Source organism: Cricetulus griseus, chromosome 7 (genome assembly GCF_003668045.3).
Source record: "Cricetulus griseus strain 17A/GY chromosome 7, alternate assembly CriGri-PICRH-1.0, whole genome shotgun sequence".
NCBI lineage: Eukaryota > Metazoa > Chordata > Mammalia > Rodentia > Cricetidae > Cricetulus > Cricetulus griseus.
Window position 1 is genome coordinate 128,787,782 of NC_048600.1, and position 26,166 is coordinate 128,813,947.

Genomic DNA, 26,166 nt, shown 5'->3' on the forward strand with positions numbered 1-26,166 from the left:
GCCCGCCCGCCGCTCGGGCACGCCCCGTCCCGCCGCCACTCCCCGCGTGACCCGCTGCGGTCCCGGACGCCGGGTCCGCCCCGCCGGACGGACGAATCCCCTGCTGCGAGCCAGGGGACGGCCCCGAGCGGCTCCCCGCCAAGGAGACCAAGGGAGAAGGTGAGGACAGCGCGGCGGGGCAGGAAGGGGACTGGGGCGCCTGCGGGCGTCGCTCCTCCCGGCTCACGTCATCTCTCCGGGCCGAAAGGAGGAACTGGGAAGCCCGGAGATGCGCGCGACGGATTGGCCGGGGGCCCTGAGGGGCGGGATTGCGCCTGCGCTGTGGGGCTCACCTGGTTCCAGCGTTGGGGTCCCCTCGCTATAACACTCCCCGGAAACGAGGAGGGGCATGGGTGATAAGGGCCTAGGCTGCGCCGAGAAGGCCAGTAGAGGAAAGATTTTGGTTTTACTGGAACCCACCCAAATCGGAGCAAAAGGGGACTGGGACAAGGGTCACGTTCGGGAGAAGGTTCGTTACCGTCGGTTAAAAATACTGGCGACTTGACCCTAGAGGCGTGGGCTGCATGGCACGGGCCTGGCTCTTGCGAGGCTGCCCGGCTGATGCAGTGTCCATTGATTTAAAGCGATCAGGACGTGCTTCTCTACATGTTATCATCCTAGACGTTTTCCTCCTGGTTTTGAAACCCAGACTTTGGTTTGTGTTATCATTATCATCGTCATCGAAAACGTAAATGTACACATGCCTAAGAGGCTCCAGCGTACGATTTATGACAAAGAGTTCCTTAGCCTCAGAGACAGCTAGTTTTCACCAATTCGGTTTTTTTAGTTCTTGTTCTATAAAAAGCGCTAAATTGCCGGGCATGTTGGCGCATGCCTTTAATCCCAGCACTCGGGGAGAGTTCAAGGCAACCCATTGTGAGTTCCAGGACAGCCAGAGTTACACAGAGAAACCCTGTCTTGCAAAAGCAAAATAAAGAAACAAAACACAACAACATTAACAAACATGGGGCTGGAGAGATGGCTCAGTATTTAGGAGTCCTGGCTGCTCTTGCAGAAGACTCTGGTTCGATTCCCAGTACCCACATGGCAGTGCACAACTGTCTGTAACTCCAAGATCAGACACCCTCACACAGACATGCATGTGGGCAAAGCACCAGTGCAAATGAGAGAGAGAGAGAGAGAGAGAGAGAGAGAGAGAGAGAGAGAGAGAGAGAGAGAGAGAGAGAGAGAGAGAGAGAGAGAGATTAAGTCACTTGGGAAATATAAGAGGAGAATATGTGTTCTTTAAAAAAGAAAGAAAAGAACAAAACAAACAGGAGACGCAGGTTACTAGAGAGCTTGTCTAGCATGCACGAAGCCCAGGATTTGATCCCCAAGCACCACATAGACTGGGCACAGTGGCACAGGTTTGTAATCCCTCAGCTGTGTAGAGTTTGAGGGCACCCTGGCCTGTGATGACCTGTTTCAAAAAGTCTTTAAGTGCTTAGTAAAATGCACTTTCTTCATTTGATTTATCCGTGTTTTGACTTGACGCCACAAGAGAGAGCTACAGTTTGTTATCTCTAACTTGCCCTTGTAATAATGTATTTAAGACCCATTTACATTAACATTATTACCTCAAGTGGACAACATGAATGAAGAGTTTATCTTGAATGCAAAATTTAAGGAAGCCCCCAAATTCAAAAATTTTTTTTTGAGACAGGTTTCTCTGTGTAGCTTTTGGAGCCCATCCTGGCACTCACTCTGGAGACCAGGCTGGCCTGGAACTCACAGAGATCCACCTGCCTGTGCCTTCCGAGTGCTGGGATTAAAGGTGTGTGCCACCAACGCCCAGCCAAATTCAATATTTTAATGCACTTTTTTTTCTTGGTACAGGAGATGGACCCCTGAGCTACATCCCCAATCCCACAATATTTATAAATTCAAAAGAGAAAATAAGCAAAATACTAAAAATTTAAATAAAGACTGTATCATTGTTGCTGATTGTACCTTTGGCTCAGGCTCCAATATGTCTGAGTAAGGCTCTGTTACTGAGGTTGTTTTCAAAAACACTCCCCTGGCACTGAGACATTATTTAGTTTGGTTATTGTGAATTGTATTTCTCTTATCAAAAGCTTGTATCCCAAATACAATCAGCACAAACTATTGATGAGATAAAACTGAGATTGAGGTTATTGCTTAATGGGGTAAAGGGCAACTGCATGGCAAACCTTTGGCAGTGTCTCAGAAGGTCTGGTCAAACTTAGTGACAACTGGAAATTTGACCTGGCCTGTTGGCCTGGAATCTCAGCTACTCAGGAGGCTGAGGCAGGAGGATCACAAGTTCAAGGCCCACCTGAGTTGCAGAGAACTGTTAATTTGGTTTAAGGTAGCCTACCTGCCTGCCTGCCTTTCTCTCTCTCTCTTTCTTTCTTTCTTTCTTTCTTTCTTTCTTTCTTTCTTTCTTTCTTTCTTTCTTTCGTTCTCCCTCCCTCCCTCCCTCCCTCCCTCCCTTCCTCCCTTCCTTCCTTCCTTCCTTTCTTTCTTTCTTGCCATGTTTTGGATGTTGATTTACTGATTGTCAATCCTTTTGTTTTTTTCTTTCACCTTTTAAAAAAATGTTACATACCAATCTCAGTTCCCCCTCCCTCCTCCCACCTTTCCCCCATCTGCTCCTCAAAGAGGGTAAAGCCTCCTATAGGGTGTCAACAAAGTCTGTCGCATCACTGAGTTGAGGCGGGACCAAGGCCCTTCTGCCTGTGTCTAGACTGAGCAAGGTATCTCTCCATAGGAAATGGGTTCCAAAAAGCCAGTTCATGCACTAGTCCTGGTCCCACTGACAGTGGCCCACAAACTGCCCACGCCATCTACTGTCACTTGCATTCAGGGGGCCTAGTTCAATTCTATGAAGGTTCCCCAGCTGTCAGTCCAGAGTCAGTGAGCACCTACTAGCCTGGGTCAGCTGTTTCTATGGGTATCCCCATCATGGTCGCGATCCCTTTGCCCATATTATTGCTTGTCCCTCTCTTGGACTGGACTCCAGGAGCTCTGCCTAGTGGTTAGTTGTGGATTTCTGCATCTGTTTCCATCAGTTACTGGATGAAGGTTCTATGATAACAAGGTAGTCCTCAATCTGATTTTAGGGGAAGGCCAGTTCAGGCACCCTCTCCACTATTGCTTAGTTTTATCTGGGGTCATCCTGTGTATTCCTGGGAATTTCCTTAGTGCCAGGTTTCTCGATAATCCCATAATGGCTCCCTCTGTCAAGATATTTTTTTCCTTGCTCTCCCTCTCTGTCCTTCCCCCAACTCAACCATCCAGTTTCTTCGTGTTCTCCTCCACTCTCCCCTTCCCTCCTCTCCCCTTCTACCCTCACCTCTAACTCAAATGCTCCCAATTTACTCAGAGGATCTGGTCTTTTTCCGGTTCCTAGATGGATTTATGTATGTCTCTCTTAGGGTTCTCTTTGTTGTCTAGCTCCTCTGGGGTTGTGGATTTTAGGCTGGTTGTCCTTTGCTTTGTGTCTAATGTCCACTTATGAGTGAGTACATACCATATTTGTCTTTCTGGATCTGGGTTACCTCTCTCAGGAAGTTTTTTTTTTTTATAATTCCATCCATTTCCCTGCAAATTTCAAGATGTTATTGTTTTTTTAACTACTGAATAGTACTCCATTGTGTAAATATACCACTTTTTTTTAAATCCATTCTTCGGTTGAGGGGCATCTAGGTTGTTTCTAGGTTCTGGCTATTACGAATGAAGCTGCTATGAACATAGTTGAGCAAATTTTCTTGTGTGAGTGTGCATCCTTCAGGTATATGCCCAAAAGTGGTATTGCTGCTTCATGAGGTAGATTGATTCCCAATTTTCTGAGAAAACACTGTACTGATGTCCAAACAGTGGTACAAGTTTGCACTCCCACCAGCATCGCAGGAGTGTTCCCTTTACTCCACATCCTCTCTGACATCAGCTGTCATCTGTTTTTGATCTTAGCCATTCTGACAGGTGTAAGATGGTGTCTCAGAGTTGTTTGCATTTCCCTGATGGCTAAGGATGTTGAGCAATTCCTTAAACATCTTTTTGGCCATTTAAGATTGCTCTGTTGAGAGTTCTCTGTTTAGATCTCCAGCCCATTTTTAAATTGGATTATTTGGTATTTTGGTGTCTGGTTTCTTGAGTTCTTTGATATTTTGAAGATCAGCCCTCTGTCACATGTGTAGTAGGAGGAGATCTTTTCCCATTGTGTAGACTGCTGTTTTGTCTTGTTCACCATGTCCTTTGCCTGAAGCCTCTCAGTTTCAGTAGATCCCATTTACACAGCCGTTGTTGCTCCCAGTGCCTGTGCTACTGGTGTTTTATTTCAAAAGGAGTTTCCTGTGCCAATGTGTTCAAGGCTACTTCCCACTTTCTCTTCTATGAGGTTCAGTGTGGTTGGATTTATGTTGAGGTCTTTGATCCATTTGGACATTACTATAGCTCCATAGTAGAGCTTGAAGTCAGGGATGGTGATGCCCCCAGATGATCCTTTATCCTTTATTGTACAGGATTGGTTTGGCTATCCAGGGTTTTCTGTTTTTCCATGTGAAGCTGAGTATTGTTCTGTCAAGGTCTGTGAAAAAATTGTGTTGGGATTTTGATGGGGATTGCATTGAATCTGTAGATTGCTTTTGGTAAGATTGACATTTTTACTATGCTGATCCTACCTATCCAAGAGCATGGGAGATCTTTCCATTTTCTGATATCCTCTTCAATTTTGTTCTTCAAAGACTTAAAGTTCTTGTCATACAGGTCTTTCACTTATTTGGTTAGAGTTATTCCAGATATTTTATGTTGTTTGTGGCTATTGTGAAGGGTGTTGCTTCTCTGATTTCTTTCTCAGCCCATTTATCATCTATATATAGGAGGACTACTGTTTTTTTAGTTAATCTTGTATCTGGCTACATTACTGAAGGTGTTTATCAGTTGTAAGAGTTCCCTAGTAGAATTTTTGGGGTCACTTATGTATACTATCATATCATCAGCAAATAGCGTTGATATAGTACAGTACAGGTTGGGTGTGGCGGTGACTCTTAATCCCAGCCCTCAGGAGGCAGAGACAGGTGGATATCTGTCACTTCTAAGCCATCTTGGTCTATATAGTGATTTCCAAGCCAATCAAGCTACATAGTGAGACCCTGTCTCAAAACAACAACAAAATAGGGAATGACATGGTGAGGGATTCAGATAACCTCAGAGGGCAGACCGGCAGTTAATGTTGAAGCCATTCACCTGGGTGGACAGTCCAGGCAGAGCTAGAAATGCTGATGAAGGCAGAATTCTGGCAGGTTTACATTCACGTGAATATAGTAAGGTATGTCTTTAGCTCAGTGCCCAGCAAGTATGCGGTGGGTGGTTTTAATTTTCATCCTCTTCATGGATCTGTTCATCCATTCATATTTAATAATGTCCCAGAAACTGGTAGATGCAAAGAACATAGTTATCAGGATTCCTGCCTCGTGGGATGATAAACTGGTGACCAACACAAGAAAACAGACCAAACTATTTGAAATCTGATTATTTAGTAAACTGCAGTGAATGAAATGAGTCATTGTGGAGGTACAGAGTGAACAGGGCTGCAGAGGACGCTATTTTAGAGGTAGAGGAGGAAGACCCTGCTGTCAAAGAGATATATGAAAGTATCTGAACTACAAGGGACCTGGAAGAGAAGAAACAGCCACGTAAGGTCTGGAAAGGAAAAACTTTCGGTTGGGCTGACGAGATGGCTCAGTGGGTAAAGGTTCTTCCTTCCTGAAGATGCAAGCCTACAGGCCTGAGGTCAGTTCCCAGAACCCACACAAAGGTTTTGAAAGAGGAGAGCCAACTCCACAAGATTGTCTTCTGACGTACACTGCGTGCTATGACAGGCATATGCCTGCACTTACACCCACAGTAAGACTTGTCAGGCATCAGAGGCAGGGTGAGCTCTGTAAGTTCAAGGTCAGCCTGGTCTACTAAAAAAGGTTGTGGATTGCAGGGCAGCCTGGTCTACTACATAAGATTGTGGGTTGCAGGCCAACTAGAGATGCATGGTTTTTGTCTAAAACTAACAGAATAAAACCTGATTTGAGAATCAGGAAAAGCTCAGCCACAGCCCCTCAGTTGATCGTGAGGCAGAGGAAAGGGGAAGGGAAATTAAGGTAGAGCTAGACCATTGCCATCCAGTGTGGCACCATGGGCCAACCTAAGACGGTGTTCTGTTGGCTGTAGTGAGAGGTTGCCTTTCATACCACTTACAGGAAGTCCTGTGGTCTGACCATCACGTGTGAATTTTCATTTCTGAACACCCAGGAGTCACGATAGGGGAATAAAGAAGCAATTCCCCTTTCCCCCAGATTCTCCAGTTAAAGTTTGTCACAGTTGCTGCCGTCACCTGCAGGTCAGCTTTGTTTGTTCATTCTCTTTTGGATCTCTTTGAGGAAACTTTGTGGAAGTCTTTACTTATCAATATTTAAGAATTTCCAAAAAATGAGGACATTTAACAGGATGATTACGGTTAAGATAATTGAATCCACATTCCTTTCCACGGCTTTACTGTTGTCCATGGTTACTCTCCTTTACCAGAGGTTTCACTCATCTGGAATCCAATCTAGCATCATAAGTGATGTTATGTTACCTGCTGGGGGCTGTTGCAGTAGAATGCTGCAGAGTGACTTGAGTAATGACAGGCTCATCTGTGAAAGCAAGGAGTCTGAGATCAGAATGTCCACAGAGCTTATACAGCCGCACACACTCTAAACGCCAGCAGTTGGGAAGCGGGGTCGGGAGGAGGAGAGTGAGAAGCCAGCCAGGGTCACAGAATGGAACCCAGTCAATAAAAGAAAGTGTCCACAGGCTGGAGAGACTGCTCGGTGGCTAAGAGCAGAGCACTTGCTGCTCTGGCAGAGGCCCCCGTTCAGTTCCCACCACCCATGTCAGCGGCTCACAGCTGCCCAAAACTCTAGTCCCAGGGGACTGACACTCTCTTCTAGCCTGCTAGGCATGCGTACACACATACACACATAAGTAAAAATAAAACCTTTTTTTAAAAACTGAAAATAAAGGGCTAGAGAGATAGCTCAGTGATTAAGAACTCTTACTATTCTTGAAGAGGGCCCAGGTTCCCAGCACTTGGCTCACAGACATCTGTAACTCCTTAGGCACCAGGCATACAAGGTGCACAGACAGACATGCAAGCCAGACACCCATACACATTTAAAAATAACTTTAAAAAGGAGTTCTGGGGTGGATTTCTTCCGGTGTCTGCAGGACTGGGGATCCAAGCCACGCTAGGCAGCAGTCTTACCAACTGAGTTACACCCTGCTACTAGCTGTAGACATGACGCTTGGATGAAAGGCACAGGCTGCCAAGGTCACCAGCCTGTAGACAGGGTTTGATTAGAATGGCCAGGCTCCTTTGTTTTTGTTTTATCTATGGCTTTTCTCAAATGGCAGGAGCTGGAGAGATGGCTCAGCAGTTAAAAGTTCTGGCTGCTCTTCCAGAGGACCCAGGTTCAACTCCCAGCACCCACATGGCGGCTCACAAATGTCAGCAGATCCTTCACCCTCTTCCAGCTTCCTCGGGCACTGCTCATATGTGTGGACAGACATACATGCAGGCAAAACACTCACACACATAAAATAAAAATGAGAAACCAGGCAGTGGTGGCTCAGGCCTTTAATCCCAGCACTCAGGAGGCAGAGGCAGGAGAATCTCTCTGAGTTCCGAGGCCAGCCTGGTCTCCAGAGTGAGTTCAAAGGACAGCCAGGGCAACACAAAGAAACCCTGTCTCAAAAAGAAAGAAAGAAAGAAAGAAAGAAAGAAAGAAAGAAAGAAAGAAAGAAAGAAAGAAAGAAAGTAAGAAAGAAAAGAAAAATGAGGTGACTGACATGAACATCAGTAGAGACCCTCTAGCCCACAAAGATGAAGTCCATAAGTGCATCTTTTGTGGGGAGCATGTTTGAGACAAGGTTTCTCTGTGTAACCCTTCTGTCCTGGAACTCATTATGTAGACTAGGCTGGCCTCAGACTCAAGAGATTCACATGCCTCTGCCTCCTGAGTGCTGGGATTAAAGGTGTGCACCACCACACCTGACTAATGTGTTTCTTTATAGACCTCTGCCCTATATAATTGAGAGAATGGTGATTGCCGTGGAAACAGTGCTCCCCTGTAGCTTTATGTTTAATGCGATTGTGTGTCAGTGTGTGATGCAGGCTTGTGAGAACGTGTGAGATCATACTGTATCAAAGACTTTTACAACCCTTCCTGCTGGAGCTAGTCTTCCAGACATGGCAGGTCTCTCGTGTCTTATGGTCGTTTATCAGGAATCTTCAAAACTCCATCCCAACTATTTGGTTCCTGGTGTCATCAATGCTGCCGAAACCTGGGACCTATTACTTCCCCTGGGAAGTCAGTGATGGCCAAGTTCCTGACGGAAGCACACTGCGAACATTTGGCAGGTAAGAATGGTCATCCCAGCCGGGCGGTGGTGGCGCACCCCTTTAATCCCAGCACATGGGAGGCAGAGGCAGGCGGATCTCTGTGAGTTCGAGGCCAGCCTGATCTACAGAGCGAGTGCCAGGATAGGCTCCAAAGCTACACAGAGAAACGCTGTCTCAAAAACAAAAAAAACAAAAAAAAAAAAAAAAAGGAATGGTCATTCCTTCATGTGGCAGTGGTGATTAAATATCTCCCCTCCAAAGAAACTCAATGAAAATGGTTTTAATATAATTTTGTCTAATTATAAACTCTCACTGTGTAGCCCCAGCTGGCCTGGAATGAGCCATCTAGACCAGGCTGACCTTAAACTCATAGAGATTTGCCTGCCTCTGCTTACTGAGTACTGGGACTAAAGGTGTACACCACCATGCCTGGTCATATTATTTGTTTTAATACAAATAACCCACAAAGGAATAAAGAAAAAAATATATATATATATGTGGTACTATTGTCCAGAGAACCATTGATAATTTTTTGACCTGTTTACTTTCTCATGTGTATATGCGAGTGATGACTGGTGGATGTGGGTATACACATATATACTGTTATTTGTATATTGTTATGTCACAGATCACCTGAAAATAAAGTGATGCTAAGCATGGTGACACACATTTTAGCTTGGGAGGCTGGCGCAGAAGGATCTCAGGTTGATGGCCTGCTTGGGAAGCTTGGCAATGTGCTGTCTCACAAAAGAAAAAAATAAGCTGGGCACAATGGCGCACGCCTTTAGCCTTTAATTCCAGCACTCGGAAGCAGAGGCAGGTGGATTTCTGTGAGTTCAGGGCCAGCTTGGTTTACATGTTGAGTTCCAGAACCAGCCAGGGATGCATAGCCAGACCTTGTCTCAAAATAAAATTGACAAAATTCAAAACAAAAGTAAGAAAATTGCCAGGCAGTCACCTCCCACCTATAAGGTAGTGGGAGATACTTGTTCCAGTCTGTGGCTTATAATCTATTTTTGGATCACACTGAGGCCAATCATGGGCTCCCATGGATTTGCCGGCCTCCTCTATGAAGCTTGGTGGTAGCTTATCTTTGAGTACAAATGCTCACACTTCCTCTGCCCTCCAGGTTGTGCTTCTACGACATGACACGCTCCCTTGCCACCCTGACAGCACGGTACACGTCTGATCAGTGTCAGCTGCGAGTCTGCACCAAGCTGGTGGAGCCATTTGAGCCACATGTGGACTTCCTGTACATGGTTCTGGGGGAGCTGGAGCATGAGGAGGGTGAGCTGTTCTCTCTACAACCTGCATCACTCCGTCTCCTGAGCTGGGGTGTCTTTATGTAAATCAATGCACTGGGTCTGGGACACACCCCTGTAATCTCAGCACTCTGTGAGTTCCAGGCCAGCCTGGTCTACATAGAAAAAAATCCTGTCTCAAACAAAAACAAAACAATAGAACTAGGGAAATGTGGGCTCAGTGGGTAAAGTGTTTGCCACAAAAATGTGGGGACCTGAGTTCAGGTCCCCAGAACACAATGAAACTCAATAGGTATCTGGTTCCAGTGTCCCTAACAGGGAGACAGGGAGCAGAGAACAGACTGGTATATGCATTGGTGAGCATGAGACCTCGCCTCAAACAAGGTGGAGATGAGGACTGACTCTCAAGGTTTTCTTCTGATGTCCACACATGTGCCTTGACATACAGAAGCCAACTCACAAAGAAAAAAAAAAAAGAGGAGAATGGATTGAAGCCGTCCTGTGACCTAGTGGGATCACCATTGTTTACAGAGCAGCCCACGAGGTCAAGGACTCTTGAGAAACAGGTGTGACTGGACTGTAAGGCACCAGCCATGTGATGCCATCTCAGAAAGGACAGTGAAGAGATGCCACCATGGAGTGACAAAAGAGAATCACAGATTTCTGAGTGTCTGTGTGTGATGTAGTTGGCTTAGAGCTTTCCTAATATGCCCACCTAATATGCCAGATTAAGGGCTAATCTATGTCTTATGGCTACTTCATAAAAGCCAAACTCAAGAGAAGATGGGGCTGTAATAACAGGCCAGGAAGTCAAGGGAAGAGACATAAAACACCAGGGGAGGAATAAAAACAGTCTGGAACAACAGTCCACCTGCCATGAAGAATTGGAAGCAAGGTGGGAGTACGGTTAAGTGATAGATACCCAGCGTGCATCAGTCCTGGGTTCCAGACCCAGCTTTAAAGAAAAAAAGAGTTGAGCAAGCTGAGCTCCCAGGTCATAGAGAAGGGACAATGACTTTTCTGTACTCCGGAGGGAGGCACGGGTTGCCTATCCATGTCATCCATTTTATGTGTGTGGGTGGTATTTCCTCGACTTCTGTTATGATTTGCTCCCCTAACCCTGTTATCACAGGAATGTGTGTTCATTTTAGAGAATTTAAGTAGTAAAACAAACAGGGACTGGGCTGAGGCTATAGCTCGGTAGTGGAACACTCGCCTGGCATGTGTAAGGCCCTGCTTAGCCGCCAACAGTGCAGAGATGGAGGGAGGGGAAAAAGAAAGAAAGAGGAAAAGGTCACTTTCAATCCTACCCCAAGGCAGTTACTGTTACTAACCTGGCACATGCCCCTCCAGTACTTTCCACTTTGTTTTATTGGAGAATATGTCTCATTATAGTGTACTGTCTGGTTCCACCCTGAGTTCAACTGACCCTCTTGCCTCAGCCTTCTGGGTAATTGGCCCTGCAGGGGGTGTGATGCCAGACTTGACTGGTGTAGTTGGTAGTTTGTCTGTCCACCTCTTCTCTCTGGGCAGGCAAGTAGTAGAAGCTTTATTTAAATAGACAGAATAGGGGGCTGGGGAGACAGGTTATCAGTTGAGAGTACCTGTTCTTGCAATTCTCTGCACCCACACGGGGCCTCACAACCATCTATAGCCCGGGCTCAGGAGATCTGACAGCCTCATTTGGCCTCTGTGGATACTACATGTATGTAATGTACAGACATATAAACACCACACACATAGAATATTATTATAAGTGAGAAGACAGTACAGCATCCACTGCCAGGAGGCAGTAGGCAGCTTCAGCTGGGGTGTTTGGGGTGGGGGAGGTGGTTTCCAGAAGTGTCGACATCACACTATACTTTATGTCTGTGTTGGGTTGTTTTTAAGTTTTTAAAAGCCATTTAAAATTTGTTAGTGTGTGTGTGTGTTGTTGTTGTTGCTGTTTGAGACAGGATCTTATATATCCTGGGCTGGCCTCAAATCAGCAGTATAGCCAAGGCTGGCCTTAAACTTGTGTTTGGAGCTGGAAGAATGGCTCATCAGTTAAGAGCATTTGTCATTCCTGCAAATAGATGGCCATGGCTGTTAATGGTACATATTCCCAGTGCCCACACAGCCATTCACAACAGTCCACAGCTCCAGTTTCAGGGGATGTGACAGGCTTGTCTGACCTCTGTAGGCACAAGGCTTGCACACAGTGTGCAGACATACATGCAAACACTCATTCACATAAAATAAATATATCTAAAACCAAAAACTTGTAGTCCTCCTGCCTCTGCCTCCTCATGCTGGGATGACATGCATGTACCATCAGGCCCAGCTATGAAGTGAAACTTGTCCCCACCTTTTCTTTGCTTTGGGACAGAGACTCTCTTTATGTAGCCCAGGCTGGCCTGGAATTTGTGATCTTCCTGCCTCTGACTCCCAAGTACTAGGATTTCACATCTGTGAAACTACAACCAGTTAAATTTTTGGACTTTCCTTAGCATTTTAAAAATTAATTTGTTAATTTGGGTATTTATTTATTTTGAGACAGGATATTATTCCATATCTCAGATTGACTGGAATTTATTGCATTGTAGGCCAGGCTGGCCTTGAACCCACAGTAGGCCTTCTTCCTTAGCCTCCCACGTGCTAGAATTATAGACCCATCCTGATAAGATTGTTCCTTAGCTTTTTAATTGTTTGTGTTTTGAGATAGGTCTATGTAACCCAGGCTGTCCTGGAATTTGCTGTGTAGAGCAGGCTGGCCTGTGGCCTCATTCTGATTATCATACTTGATCATTCTGACTCTTCCAGAAGGGTTAAGATTAGCAGCATGGACTACTATGCTTAGTACACTTATGTCTCTTTAATTTATACTTTTAAAATTCCACGGGCTGGAGAGATGGCTCAGTGGTTAAGGGCACTTGCTGCTCTTGCAGAGGACCTGGGTTTGTTTTCCAGCACCCACGTCTGATAGTCACAGCTGCCTTCTGACCGGCTCTTCTGGTTTCTGCCGTCAGTCACCTCACTCACGTCCATTCACACTCGTGTGCTCACACACAAACACAATTAGAAATAAATTCTTTTTAAAAATCCCTGGTGGGTTATAGCTCTGGATAAAATACATCAATTAAATCCATTAATTAAATGGCTGGTCTTAATTACATTGGATTTAATAAAAGTTCATCTCATTCAGATTTAAGATTTGAAGGTCAGAGTTCCTGCCCTCATAATTGGTTTGGGAGAGAATGAGAGGAGGTACAAAGGGCCTTTTATCTTTTAAAGAACAAAACTAATTTATTTGTATGTGTGCACACTCTCATGTTTGCCCCAGCATGCATAAATGTGCTGGCACGGTGCTCTGTAAGGCTAGCTCCCCAGCTCCTGTTCGATTTTTTTTTCTTATAACTTTGTTTATTTATTTATTTATTTTTGTTTTTTTAAGACAGTGTTTCTCTGTGTAGCTTTGGAACCTGTCCTGGAACTCGCTCTGGAGACCAGGCTGGCTTCAAACTCACAGAGATCCGCCTGCCTCTGCCTCCTGAGTGCTGGGATTAAAGGCGTGCACCACCATAACCCTTTTCTGCATTTTTCTGAGTATTTTGTACAGGTCACTGTGATCTGGAGTGAGGAATTAAGATGAGCAATGGGTGGAGCCCTGTGTAGGCTGAGCATGGCCTGTCTGTCCTGCCCTCTCACCTGGGCAAAGGGTGTACTGTGCGGCTGCTTTCAACCTTCCTGAGCCTGCTGTGAGTCTTGTTGGGTGCAAAGGTCCATCAAGCGTGTGCTGTGCCCTGTGTCCAGGTAGAAAGCCCTGAGGTCAGAGGAGATGTTAGTTAGAGGGACTTTTCTAACTTCTCATGTAGAGCCAGCCATGAGATTAGTGTGAAACAATGCCAGCTGTGTGATCAGCTCCTAAGAGGTGACACCTCCCAGCTCCACCCAAGGTCCTGAGGGGTTCCTGTCTGGAGTGAGGTGTTTCTGGCCACCTTCCCGCAGCCCAAGAGTCCTGGCTTTGTAATTAGCAATAATTACACTTGGTAAAGCCTCATTGGCTATAACAATTGCCACCTCACAAATCTCATTTCTCCTCTTTTAAAAACTACTGTAAAGCTGGGAGATGGTGGCACACGCTTTTGATCCTGGCACTCAGGAGGTAGAGACAGGTGGATTTCTGTTAGTTCAAGACTAGACTGGTTAGCCTGGTCTACAAGCAAGTTCCAGGACAGGCTCCAAAGCAGCAGAGAAACCCTGTCTCGGAAAATAAACAACAACAAAAGTTTAATTGATACATGGTGATTGTATATGCATATTACAGGGCACAAGGTGACATTTCAGTCCCTCCATAGATAACGAAGGGCCAAACTGACACATCCATTTCTATAGGTGTGTGTGTGTGTGTGTGTGTGTGTGTGAGAGAGAGAGAGAGAGAGAGAGAGAGAGAGAGAGAGATACTCAAAAATCCTCTCTGCTAGCTGTTTTGAAATACTCAAGTAGTTGGCAGCAAGTGGGTCTGGTGGGGAAGGACTGTAATTCTAACTACCTAGGAAGTTCAAGGCCCTGCCAGGGATACAGAGTGAGTTCAAGACCAGCCTGGGCATCTTGGTAAGGCCATGCCTCAAAAAGTTAAAAACAGGAAAGAGAAAGAAAGCTGGGAAGGGGAGCACAGTTCAGTCATGGCAGCACAAAGGCAAGAGAGACGGGGCATGAGGAAGGAGAGTTACAGCCTCGTAAATGCCTGGATAGCTGTCCCAGAGCCTGAGGCCAGGCTGACCAGGACATGGAGGGAAGCCGCTCAGTGAGATGGAAGACTTTGAAGTCCACATGCAGAGGTCTGTGGCCTTCCTCACCCATCAGGGGGTGTGGCCAGGGAAGGCATCGGGCAGGAAGCTGAGAAGGCAAAGGCTGATTAGTGCCAGCTGAGGGGCCAGAGAAGGTGAGAGAAAATCCTCGAGTCCTGTCAGGGCTGAAGTAGGGTGCAGAGGGAGTGAATCGATAGATAAATACTGAGAAGAACAAAGTTTCTCCAGTAGAGGCGGCTGACTCCAGGACAGCCAGTCCAAGGTGCGGGGTGGGTGTGGGAGGTAGAACTGGGGCAGAGGTGAACAGTGGTGTAACTGGTTAGCGGTGGGAAGGAGGAGACAGGCGTGTCATGTGACCCCTGCACAGTGGGTGAACTCTGGACTCACCTCCCGGATCAGCGTGGGGCGTGGGGTGTGGCGTGGGGTGTGGGGTGGGAGCCCGAGTGAGGAGTATGGGGAGTGTAGGGGTTGGAACCCTTTGTGGGAAATGTGGGGTGGGAGCCTGTCTAGGAGGACTTGCTTGTCTGGATGATGTCAACTTGTAGCCAGGTCCCCCTGACCCCGAAAAGCTAGGAGCATTCTGGAAGACAGAGACCATAGACCAGAGGGTGTAAAAGGAAGGACATAGGACACAGGAGTGTGTGGGGCGGGGATGAGAACATGGTGGGATTTGGGGTGACTGTGCCAGGACAACCTCTGATGCAGTCAAGCATCCACCGTTAAGGGGTACACATGCGAGCCCTAGTACTCTGTGCACAGCAGGGCAGCCATGGTACTTGACAATTGTGTGTGTGCTGGGAGTTGAACCATGGGCCTCCTGCATGCCAGGCAAATGGTTATGTTTTTACTATCCTTAGATGGTCTCTCTTGTACACTAGACTGCCCTCAAAGTAGCTATGTATTGAAGAATGACCTTATCTCTGGATCCTCTACCGCCCGAGTGCTGGGATTACAAGTGTGTGCCACCATGTCCACTTTACGTGGTGCTGGGGCTCAAACCCTAGGCTGAGTTGGTGCTAGGCAAGTACTATACCAACTAGCCTCCATTTCCTGCCTTTTCCTTCTGAAGATTTACTCTGCTTTCCAGTGTGTGTGTCAGAGAGAGAGAGAGAGAGAGTGTGTGTGTGTGTGTTTCTGTCTATGCATAGGTTATGTGCACACATATGCAGGTATCCATAGAAACCAGAGGCCTTGGATGGCCCTGCAGCTGGAGTCATGGTTGTGGGTGCTGGGAACTGAACTCAGCCTTCTGCCAGGGTAGTTTGTGCTTCTCAACCACTGAGCCAACTTCCGGTTCCTCTTTTTGGTCATTGTTTTTAATGTTCATTTTTGGCAGTGTTGAAGGTCAAACTCTGGGCCTGCACACACTCGACAAGTGCTCTGTTTATTATTTCAGGTGGGGTTTTCCTTCAGCCACACCTTCCCAAGAGCTCAGATTCTAGGCAAGCCCCCGTCATGCCCGGTTTTCCTCACATCAGCTACCCCAGTTAACATCCAGGCCACGGCCAGCCGTCCTCTAATCATGTGCGTCGTCCAGGTCCATATCGATTTCCATCCTAAACAGGCAGAAGCACCTGGACCGCCAGCCTCAGGCCGAGTGTACCAGTGGCTCCCTTACTCTGTTATATGCAGTGAAGTGTTGCCCAAGTATACAGTAAAAGGTAACGCCAACTAAAATAACTTAAACTTAAAAATAACAGTAATGGGATATGAGAGCTGGCTCAGCAGTTGAGAGTGATGGATGCCCTTCTGGAGGATCCAAGCCTGGTTGCCAGCATCCCCATCAACAGCTCACCGCCACCCACCTGTACCTTCAACTCCAGGGGAGCAGCTACTCTCCTTGGGCCTTCAGAGGCTCCCACACTCCTGTGCACACGCCTACACACACACACACACACACACACACACACACACACCTAATTTAAGCTATTAACTCCTCTAAATAATGTCAACAAACACTTTTTAAAGATTCTGTGAAATTTAAGCAGATTTCTAAGAAAATGTTCGCATCAGAAGTTTGGGAACAATTGACATAGAATCCTGTTTTGAGTTTAGGATCTCCCATCCCTCCTTCCAGTAACTCTCCATGGCATTCACAACCAAATCATCACCTCATTCATGTTAAGGAAGGGCTCTCAAGAAACCCCTTCCATGCCCTCTGGTTTTGTTTTGGTTCATTTTGATTTCAGACAGGATGTCTCTGTCTGTGTAGCCCTGGCTGTCCTGGAACTCGCTCTGTAGACCAGGCTACCCTCAAACTCACAGAGAGCTGCCTGCCTCTGCCTCCCAAGTACTGGTACTACAGACATGTGCCAACAGCGCCCAGCTGTTTGTTTTGTTTTTAGTTACTTATTGTTATATGTGTATATGTGTGAGTTGCCACAGAAGCCAGACTTGGATTTAGAGATGTTTATGAGCCACCCAGCATGAGTGTCAGGAATTGAACTCAGGTCCTTCAGAAGAAGAGCAAGTGCTCTTAACCACTGAGTCATCTCCAGTCCCCCAGCCCTCCATTTTGACATTGTGAACATCTGATTCTGTTCTTGCCGATCCGACAAGCTCTTTAGAACTAAGTGTGTCCCCAGGGTTCTTGGAGTGGTATGAATGTTTGATTGACGTGTGTAGATAGATAATCCTCCATCCAGAGTCCTCTGAGTGTCGGTAATCGGCAGCCAACACCCATCATTGGGGCCACACACTGAGGCCTCTGTGAGCAACACCACCTCTGCGCTCAGCACTTAGAAACTGAGGCTCAGACAAATCCGTCTTCCATGGGCGACCTGTGCAGGTGGCTGAACCCTAAAAAGCTTGATGATGAGGTCTGCCTGCAGACTGTCTTCCATAGGTAAGTGACCTGGACTAGAAAGGTCAGGCGAGAGACTTCAGCCAGAAAGCTGTTATCTCAGATCGTCAGAAATAGAACATTGAGCTTATTCACTGAAGTTCCTGGGAAGCAGTAAGAACCCAAGAGGAAGTTTTTTCTAAGCCAGGCATGGTGACATTCACCTGTAATCACAGCACTTGGGAGGTAGAGGCAGAGGATCACGTGTTCAGGGTCACCCTAGGATATATAGCAAATTTCAGGACAGCCTGAACTATACTAACCTCTGTCTAAAAGTAAGTAGGGGCTGGAGAGATGGCTCTGAGATCCAGAGCACTGACTGCCTTTGCAGAGGACCTTGGTTCCCTTCCCGACACTCACACGGTGGCTCAGAACCATACCTAAGTCTGGTTCCAGAGGATCTGATGCCCTCTTCTGTCATCTGGGAGCACCGGGAACATGCATGATACAGTTACCTGCATGCAGGCCAAACATCCGTGCACATAAACTAAATCAGAACATAAATAACTAAATATAGGGGCTGGAGAGATGGCTCAATAGTTAAGAGCACTTGCTGCTCTCCCAGAGGACATGGGTTCAATCTCCAGCACTCACAGTGTCTCACAACTAACTGTGTCTTTAACTCCAGTTTCAGGGGATCCAATACCCACTCCTGCCCTCTCAGGGTACTGCAGGCCCCCTGTACACCTACGTACATGTAGGCAAACAGTCATCCACATAAAACAAACATACTTTTTTTTTTTTTTTTTTTGTCTTTAGAGACAGAGTTTCTCTGTGTAGCCTTGGTTGTCCTGGAACTGGCTCTGTAGACCAGGCTGGCCTTGAATTTACAGAGACTTGCCTGCCTCTGCCTCCTGAGCATTGGGATTAAAGGCGTGCGCCACCACCACTGCTGCCGTCGCCGGTGCCACCACCAACGCCGCTACCCAGCAAAAAATAAATAAATAAATAAATAAATATTTTTAAAATAAAAAATTCTAAACATCTGTTGTGGACACCATAATCAATGTCTTTCCTGTTTTGATATTACAGGAACATTGACTGACATATATCAGGTTGTCACCTACATCTGCTGCTAGCAGGCCCCAGCCACCTTTCCCAGCGTGGGGTGACTAACCCCTATAAAACCAGCCTTGCTTGGGCCTCAGCCCCTTGGATTTATCAAACATGGTTTCTCTTCACTCCAATTTTCTTCCTTCCTTCCTTCCTTCCTTCCTTCCTTCCTTCCTTCCTTTCTTCCTTCCTTCCTTCCTTCCTTCCTTCCTTTTTTTTTTGTTTTGTTTTGTTTTGTCTTATTTGTTTTTTTTTTTGAGCAGGATTTCTCTCTGTAGCTTTGGAGCCTGTCCTTGAACTCGCTCTATAGACCAGGCTGGCCCCGAACTCACAGTCCCTGCCTCCCGGGTGCTGGGATTAAAAGCATTCGCCACCCCTGCCAGTCACTCCAGTTTTCAATGACGCTGGTCCCAGGGTGCCAAGGAAGGCTTTCCCTTAGAGCAGTGTTTCCTCAATGCTGGGCTTTTGGAAGAAAAAGGAATTGACACAGGAGTTGGAATGTGGAGGGTCAACTTCCTGCTACCTGAAGTACAGTCCTGGGTCTCCTGGAGACAAAGTGTCTCTGGAGTGAAGGAATCAGTCAGGGGATGCCCGGAAGCAAGCATCGGTAGAGTGTTGCAGATGCTCTTGGAAGTCACTGCTGAGGCCTCGGGGTCTGTCTTTCAGATGGAGGTCCTGTGGTGAAGGCCCGGCTGCTCACCTGTGTGGAGGGGATGGATCTATCCTTGTTAGAAAAAGCCATCTTGGAGCAGAGGCTGTACCTGCAGAAGAAGCAGCAGCCCACAGGAGCCACCAACACCTTGCCAGCCCCTCCATGTGCTGTTCATTTCCAGTAACGGTCTTCATCTGGAACCAGAAAGTGGCGGCTCGGGGGTGGGGGTGGGGGTGGGGTGATGGTGGGGAGATGCCCCTTCCCTGGACTCTGAACTGATCTGTAAATGAAAGCCCACCTCAAGCCAGCCGTGGTGGCCGGTGCCTGTAATCCCAGCGATAGGGAGGCAGAGTCAGGAGGATCTGGAGTTTAAGCCCAATCTGAGCTACATGAGACCCTTTCTCTAAAATATATATCTGATATCTGGAGCTGTGACTTGTGAAAGACACGAAGGGTTGGTTCCTCAGTGTCCTCATGAATAAAGAAAGAGTATGAGCTTACAGTGTGTGTGCATGGTGCAGAGCCGGCTGCAGCCAGCGGGGGCCAGCAGGGGGAGCCACAGCAGACAGCTTGCCTGACAGAGAAGCTGCAGCCTGCTGAGGACTTCTGGTGACTTCTGGGCTGGGAGGCTGAGGGGAGGATGCTAGGGGCCCAGGGGCAGAGTTGGGGGAACCAGGGGCAGAGTTGAGGGGTTCAAGATGCTCAGGGGTCACCCTTGCAGAGGTTCTGACGTGATGGAAGCTAAGAACTGACAAGGAGCCAAGCGGAGGCCCTGGGTCCTGATGTGTGACCCAGGGCCAGGATTGTGGCTTCAGAAGCCTTGGCCAACTCCTAACCTCTGCCTCATGCTGTTAACCCTTCCCTGTACACCCTTCCTGAGTAGATTCTTGTGGCCCGGGAACACTGGTGTGCGGGGTACCAGTCATGGGCTGAGGCAGAAGTTTGGCCTCTCCTGCACTCCGTAGCTAGGCAATGGAGAAGAAGCCTGGAGCTGGGTTGAACTGGGCTGGGCAAGAAGCAGCCCTCAGCCTTGAACTATCTTCCTGAGCAAGATGGGTGGCAGGCAGTGCATGGGAGAGCCAGGCCAGGGCGGGGGCTGGGCAGGGTGTTATGTGCAGCCTGGAGTCCGGCAGAGGGAATGCTCCGTGTGGGATTTAAACGTCCAGATGCGGTCTGTTTCCCGGGCAGCTCTACAGACATGGATTCATTCCAGAAGGTCGAGAAGATTGGAGAGGGCACCTATGGGGTGGTCTATAAGGCCAAGAACAAAGCAACCGGGCAGCTTGTGGCCCTCAAGAAGATCAGGCTGGATGCGTGAGTGTCAGGGCGCATCCCAATGCCCTGTCTGTCTCCCAGGGGGATACTAACACCTATCACACCTATCTTCATCTCGTGGGCCTGCACCCAGCCTCTATGGTAGACACAAAGATGCAGCCCCACCTCCCTTCTGACTAGCCTTTGTCCTGGGTCCAGCCGTGTGGAGCTTGGTGGGTGTACACACAGAGACACGCATGCTCACACACAGACAGAGGTGCTTACACACAGGTGCACACACAGGCACACACAGAGACACGCATGCTCACACCCAGACAGAGGTGCTTACACACAGGTGCACACACAGGCACACACAGAGACGAGCATGCTCACACACACACACACACACAGAGGTGCTTACACACAGGTGCACACACAGGTGCACACACAGGCACACACAGAGACGAGCATGCTCACACACACACACACAGAGGTGCTTACACACAGGTGCACACACAGGCACACACAGAGACGGGAATGCTCACACACACACACACACACACACAGAGGTGCTTACACACAGGTGCACACACAGGCACACACAGAGATGGGAATGCTCACACACACGCACACACAGAGGTGCTTACACACAGGCGCACACACAGGCACACACAGAGACAGGAATGCTCACACACATACACAGAGGTGCTTACACACAGGTGCACACACAGGCACACACAGAGACGAGCATGCTCACACACACACAGAGGTGCTTACACACAGGTGCACACACAGAGACGGGAATGCTCACACACACACAGAGGTGCTTACACACAGGTGCACACACAGGCACACACAGAGATGGGAATGCTCACACACATACACAGAGGTGCTTACACACAGGTGCACACACAGGCACACACAGAGACGAGCATGCTCACACACACACAGAGGTGCTTACACACAGGTGCACACACAGGCACACAGAGGTGTGTGCGCACACACAAACACACACACATGCCCTGGCCAGAAGTGACTGCTTGGTATTTCATCTTTTCCAACAGGGAGACTGAGGGGGTTCCCAGCACCGCCATCAGAGAGATCTCCCTGCTCAAAGAACTGAAGCACCCCAATATTGTCAAGTGAGCTGGGAAAGGAAGTGAGAGGGTGGGGGTTGGGGTCCTGAGTGCCACATCCTGAGACTGAGCCCTCCCTGCCAGACTGCTGGATGTGGTCCATAGAGAGAAGAAACTCTACCTGGTGTTTGAGTTCCTCACTCAGGACCTGAAGAAGCACATGGACTCCGCCCCCACCTCAGAGCTCCCTCTGCACGTAGTCAAGGTACCCAAGGAAAAGCAAGAGGGCAAGGCCACGCCCCCGGCTGGCCAGCCACCTTGTGTTTAATGGCTCTTTCTCTCGGTCATTCCCACAGAGCTACCTCTCCCAGCTGCTGCAGGGGCTGAACTTCTGCCACTGCCATCGAGTCATCCACCGAGATCTGAAGCCTCAGAACCTGCTCATCAATGAGTTTGGCGCCATCAAGCTGGCTGACTTTGGACTGGCTCGAGCCTTCGGGGTTCCCATGCGCACCTACACCCACGAGGTGGTGTAGGCCGGGGGAGTGGGAGGGGCAGCCAAATGATGTCATCAGTGGATTCGGCCATCATGATGATGCTGCTTCTTGCCCCCACAGGTGGTGACACTGTGGTACCGTGCTCCCGAGATCCTCTTGGGCAGCAAGTTTTATTCAACAGCCGTGGATGTCTGGAGCATTGGTTGCATCTTTGCAGAAATGGTAGGAGGGGAACAAGCTGAGCTAGGGGCATTCCTCAGTGGTAGGGTCGGGGAAGGCCCTGGGTTCAGTTCCCAAGACTGCAACCAAAAACAAAACTTTTTGAGCCAGTGACCAGGGAGATGGCTTAATGGGTAATTGTGCTTGCCGCCCAGCCTGACAACTTGATTTCTATCCCTAAAGCATACACACACATACATACAGACACACACATACAGACACACATACACATATACACACACACACACACATACAGACACACACATACACACACACATACACACATACACACACATACACATATACACACACAGAGACACACTCATACATACACACATACACATATACACACACAGAGACACACATACATACACACACACACACACACACACACACACACACGAATACAGACAAACACATACACACACACACACATACACACATACACACACATACACATATACACACACAGTATACACACACAGACACACACACACACATACACACACATACATACAGACACACACACATACACACACACACACGCATACACACACATACATACAGACACACACACACACATATACACATATACACACACAAAGACACACACATACATACACACACATACATACAGACACACACATACACACACACACACATACACACATACACACACATACACATATACACACACAGAGACACACACATACATACACTCACACATACATACACACACATACACATAGACACATATACATACACAGACATACACACAAACACACACATACATACACACACACTCACACACACACAATCTATAAATGTAAAACAAAAGCATTAAACCAACAAATATGAGCTGTGCATGGTAACACATGACTGTCAATCTATCACTTGGGAAGACAAGATATTCTTGATGTTAAGGCCAGCTTAAAAAATAAGGGCTAGCCGGGCAGTGGTGGCGCACGCCTTTAATCCCAGCACTCGGGAGGCAGAGGCAGGTGGATCTCTGTGAGTTTGAGTCCAGCCTGGTCTACAGAACAAGTTCCAGGACAGCCTCCAAAGCCACAGAGAAACCCTGTCTGAAACAAACAAACAAACAAACAAACAAAACAAAAAAACACCAAGGGCTAAGAATGACACTCAGTGGTTGAGCACCTGCCTATCATAAAAAACAAACAAACAAACAAAAAACAAGGAAGGGGGAGGGGTGTCCTGGGGCACAGAGATTTCTAGAGTTTAGGGCCAGCCAGAACTACACAGAACCAGGGCAGCCAGGACCGCACTGTGGCTAATATGTCTATTAGAGGTGGGTTGAGGGGTAACTGTGGCTGGCTGGGGAAGCAAGTCTTGTTCCAGGCAAGATTAGAAATTTAACATAGCCCCAGGGAAAGTATCTGTTGTTTGTTTGAGACAAAGACTTCACGGTGTAGCCCTGGCTGTCCTGGAACTCACTCTGTAGACCAGGCTGGCCTTGAACTCATAGATCCACCTGCCTCTGCCTCCCTCCTGAGTGTTGGGATTAAAGGCTTGTGCCAGCACACCCAGCTTGGGCAAGATATCCCTCGCTGTGTCTTTCCGAATAGCCAGGTCACACAGAACAAACCTCTCCTCCCCTGCTCCAGGTAACTGGCAAACCTCTGTTTCCCGGTGACTCGGAGATCGACCAGCTCTTTCGCATCTTTCGTACCCTGGGGACACCCAGTGAAGCCACATGGCCAGGAGTCTCCCAGCTGCCCGATTTTCAGGACAGCTTCCCCAGATGGACCAGGAGGGGGCTGGAGGAGATCGTGCCTAGTCTGGGACCAGAAGGCAAGGACCTGCTCCTGGTAGGTACAAGTGGACGAGGACAGCACCCCAGGAGCTGTTGCTGCCCCAGAGTGCCCTCTGTCAGCCACCCTCTTACATAACTCTGAGTCTGGGCTGGCTCTTCTCACCTTTGTACACCCTGGGCTTGTGCCGGTATATATTTGGTCAGGAGCCTCTCTGCTGACATCCAGTGTTCATCTCCCCTTTTGAAACTTGAAGTAATTAGCTGTGTTTTTGTGTCGTGGCTGTTGTCCCCTTTCCCTAGTTGTCTTGTGTCTGTCTCTCCCTGTGGGCTTTGTGCCCCCTCTAGGTGGAGCCCTTCTCTGGGCAGAGGCCACAACTCCTCCTGCCTCAGTGTCCCCCACTCGCTGTCTCCCAGAGGTTGGTCTTCACCAAGGACTAGCTGTGCAGAACAAGTTCCTATCATCTGGGCTCCCGCCACCTAGTGCCACCTAGTGACCCTTCGGCTGCCTACAGGGCCTCAGATAAAGCCTGCAATCCCCATTTCTGTCTACACCTTAGTGTTGGACCAGGGAAGGAAGTGCCAGCAGGTCTGTTGAGGCCATGGTCAGGTCACCAGAGTTCTATGTGTTGTCTACCAACATAATGCCAGCAGGATGGCTTGCACTTTCTGCTAAGGCCCCTTCTCCTTCATAGGCTACTTCCTGGCATCCTGCCTGGGTAATGTACCTGAGCGCAGAGAGCCGGACAGACCTGGCCTCTTGGTTGTGTTAGCTCCTCCTTCACCTTGCTCATTGTCAGTCCTACACCAGCCCAAGAGTACATTCTTTGGACAGGTTTAGGGACTGCGGCCTAACATGAAACATACCTGTTCCCAGCCAAAAGCAGGTGGTACCTGGAGGGGACCCAGATGAATCATAGGCCTGGAACCGAAACTAATGGTTTAACCTGCTCTGGGAGTGTCCAGAGCTGGCTTAGAAGCTGGGACAGGCACATGGGCTTAGAAGGTGACTCAGCGGGTAAAGTGCTTGCCGTGCAAACATGAGAGCCCGACTTCAGATCTCCAGCACCCACACAAAGCCTGGGGCAGGGTTGGGGATGGCTCAGTGGGCAAAACTCTTGAGGCACAGTCATGAGCATCTAAGAAGCCACCTGGAGCTGGATACAGTAGCAGGAATCTATAACCCAGGGCAGGAGGGGGTCTGAGGCAGGAGCATATCCCTGGCATTCACGGGCCAGCCAGCCTGGTGTATGCAGTGCAGGCAGACAGAAAAGAGACCTGTCTTGGGGCCAGAGTGATGGCTGTTCTTGCAGTTCTGTTCCCAGCACCCACACCAAGTGGCTCATAGTCAACTGTAACCCCAGTTCGTTCCAAGGGACCTGATGCCTCGGGCCTCCATGGGTGCGGCACCCATGAGTGCTCCCGTGCGTGCACGCGCCTGCACACACACACACACACACACACATACACACACAGAGAGAGCTAGGAGGCAGTGGCTTCTCAAAGCTCTGGGCTTAGGCACCTGCTCAGGGACGCGGCCTCCCCCTGGAACCTGTGAAGGGAGTTCCTCTCCCTACCCTGGTTGCACCCAGCTTCATTCTCTTGCCCTTCTCCCTCAGCACCTCCTGCAGTACGACCCCAGCCAGCGGATCTCAGCCAAGACGGCCCTGGCCCATCCCTACTTCTCTACCGAGCACTCCCTAGCATCCCGCCGCTGCGTGGTGGAGCACTTGTAAAACGTGGAACAACTCTGTGGGGCCCACTAGCCCACATCCTCTCCAGACGACTGCCCGCCCACTGCAGATAAAGCATATCTAGGGAGAGAATACAACTCTGAGGAATTTTACATCAGTCATCAGAAAGCTGGGCTTTGGTTCGTCCTGCCTGCGGGTTGGGGAATTGTGTGTTGTTTGTTGGATTTAATGGTGCACTTTCAAAAGCTGTGCAGGTGCTCCGTACATGGGGTGGGGTGGGGTGGAGTGCACAGCTTCCCTGGCATTGGGCAGCGGGTTTCGGGTTAGTTAACAGCCCCCCCCCCCCCTTCACCGCTGTAGCTGCAGATCCAGGGCGCCCTCTGCTGGTCTTGAGTTTTGTTTAAGCTGTTGGTGGGAAGAGTCCAGTTGGGAGGACTCGAGCAGGAGGTGGAGGGCGACACTCTGGTCAGGGTGTTCTAAGTAGTTGTCACATCATCAGTGAGGCTGTGGATGTCCTTCTTTGTGACAAGTGGGAAATAAATGTAACTTGTTCTTGAGTTCTCTGGTGTCATTCTGCTTATGGAGGACACAGCTTGCCACTGAAGGGGAGGTGGACAGA

General features: G+C 48.5%; 2 protein-coding genes across 3 annotated transcripts; both read left to right on the forward strand.

Moving 5' to 3' along the window:
• The first annotated feature begins 5 nt into the window (after window positions 1-5).
• Ten1 (TEN1 subunit of CST complex) lies at window positions 6-19,536 on the forward strand. Its single transcript, XM_035447249.1, is given in 5 exon segments — window positions 6-159; window positions 8,321-8,455; window positions 9,567-9,724; window positions 19,051-19,207; window positions 19,209-19,536. Coding segments are annotated over 4 exon segments (474 nt in total). The 5' UTR covers window positions 6-159; window positions 8,321-8,366; the 3' UTR covers window positions 19,279-19,536.
• A 66-nt stretch (window positions 19,537-19,602) lies between these two features.
• Cdk3 (cyclin dependent kinase 3) lies at window positions 19,603-26,083 on the forward strand. Of its 2 annotated transcripts, XM_027425614.2 has the most exons (8): window positions 19,603-19,645; window positions 20,225-20,350; window positions 21,355-21,432; window positions 21,511-21,631; window positions 21,723-21,893; window positions 21,984-22,085; window positions 23,708-23,911; window positions 25,473-26,083. In XM_027425614.2, the coding sequence occupies exons 2-8, from the start codon at window positions 20,235-20,237 to the stop codon at window positions 25,587-25,589; spliced, it is 909 nt and encodes a 302-aa protein (XP_027281415.1). In that variant the 5' UTR covers window positions 19,603-19,645; window positions 20,225-20,234; the 3' UTR covers window positions 25,590-26,083. The 2 variants fall into 2 exon arrangements, with proteins under 2 accessions (XP_027281415.1, XP_027281414.1); XM_027425613.2 differs by lacking the exon at window positions 19,603-19,645 and having other exon boundaries at window positions 19,712-20,350.
• Window positions 26,084-26,166: the final 83 nt, after the last annotated feature.

Bases quoted from the DNA above. Each gene is read 5' to 3' on its own strand.
- Cdk3 (XM_027425613.2), top strand. From the start codon at position 20,175: ATGCTCCGTGTGGGATTTAAACGTCCAGATGCGGTCTGTTTCCCGGGC. The intron at 20,351-21,354 runs GTGAGTGTCAGG...CTTTTCCAACAG, and splicing joins AAGAAGATCAGGCTGGATGC to GGAGACTGAGGGGGTTCCCA. The intron at 21,632-21,722 runs GTACCCAAGGAA...TCATTCCCACAG, and splicing joins TCCCTCTGCACGTAGTCAAG to AGCTACCTCTCCCAGCTGCT.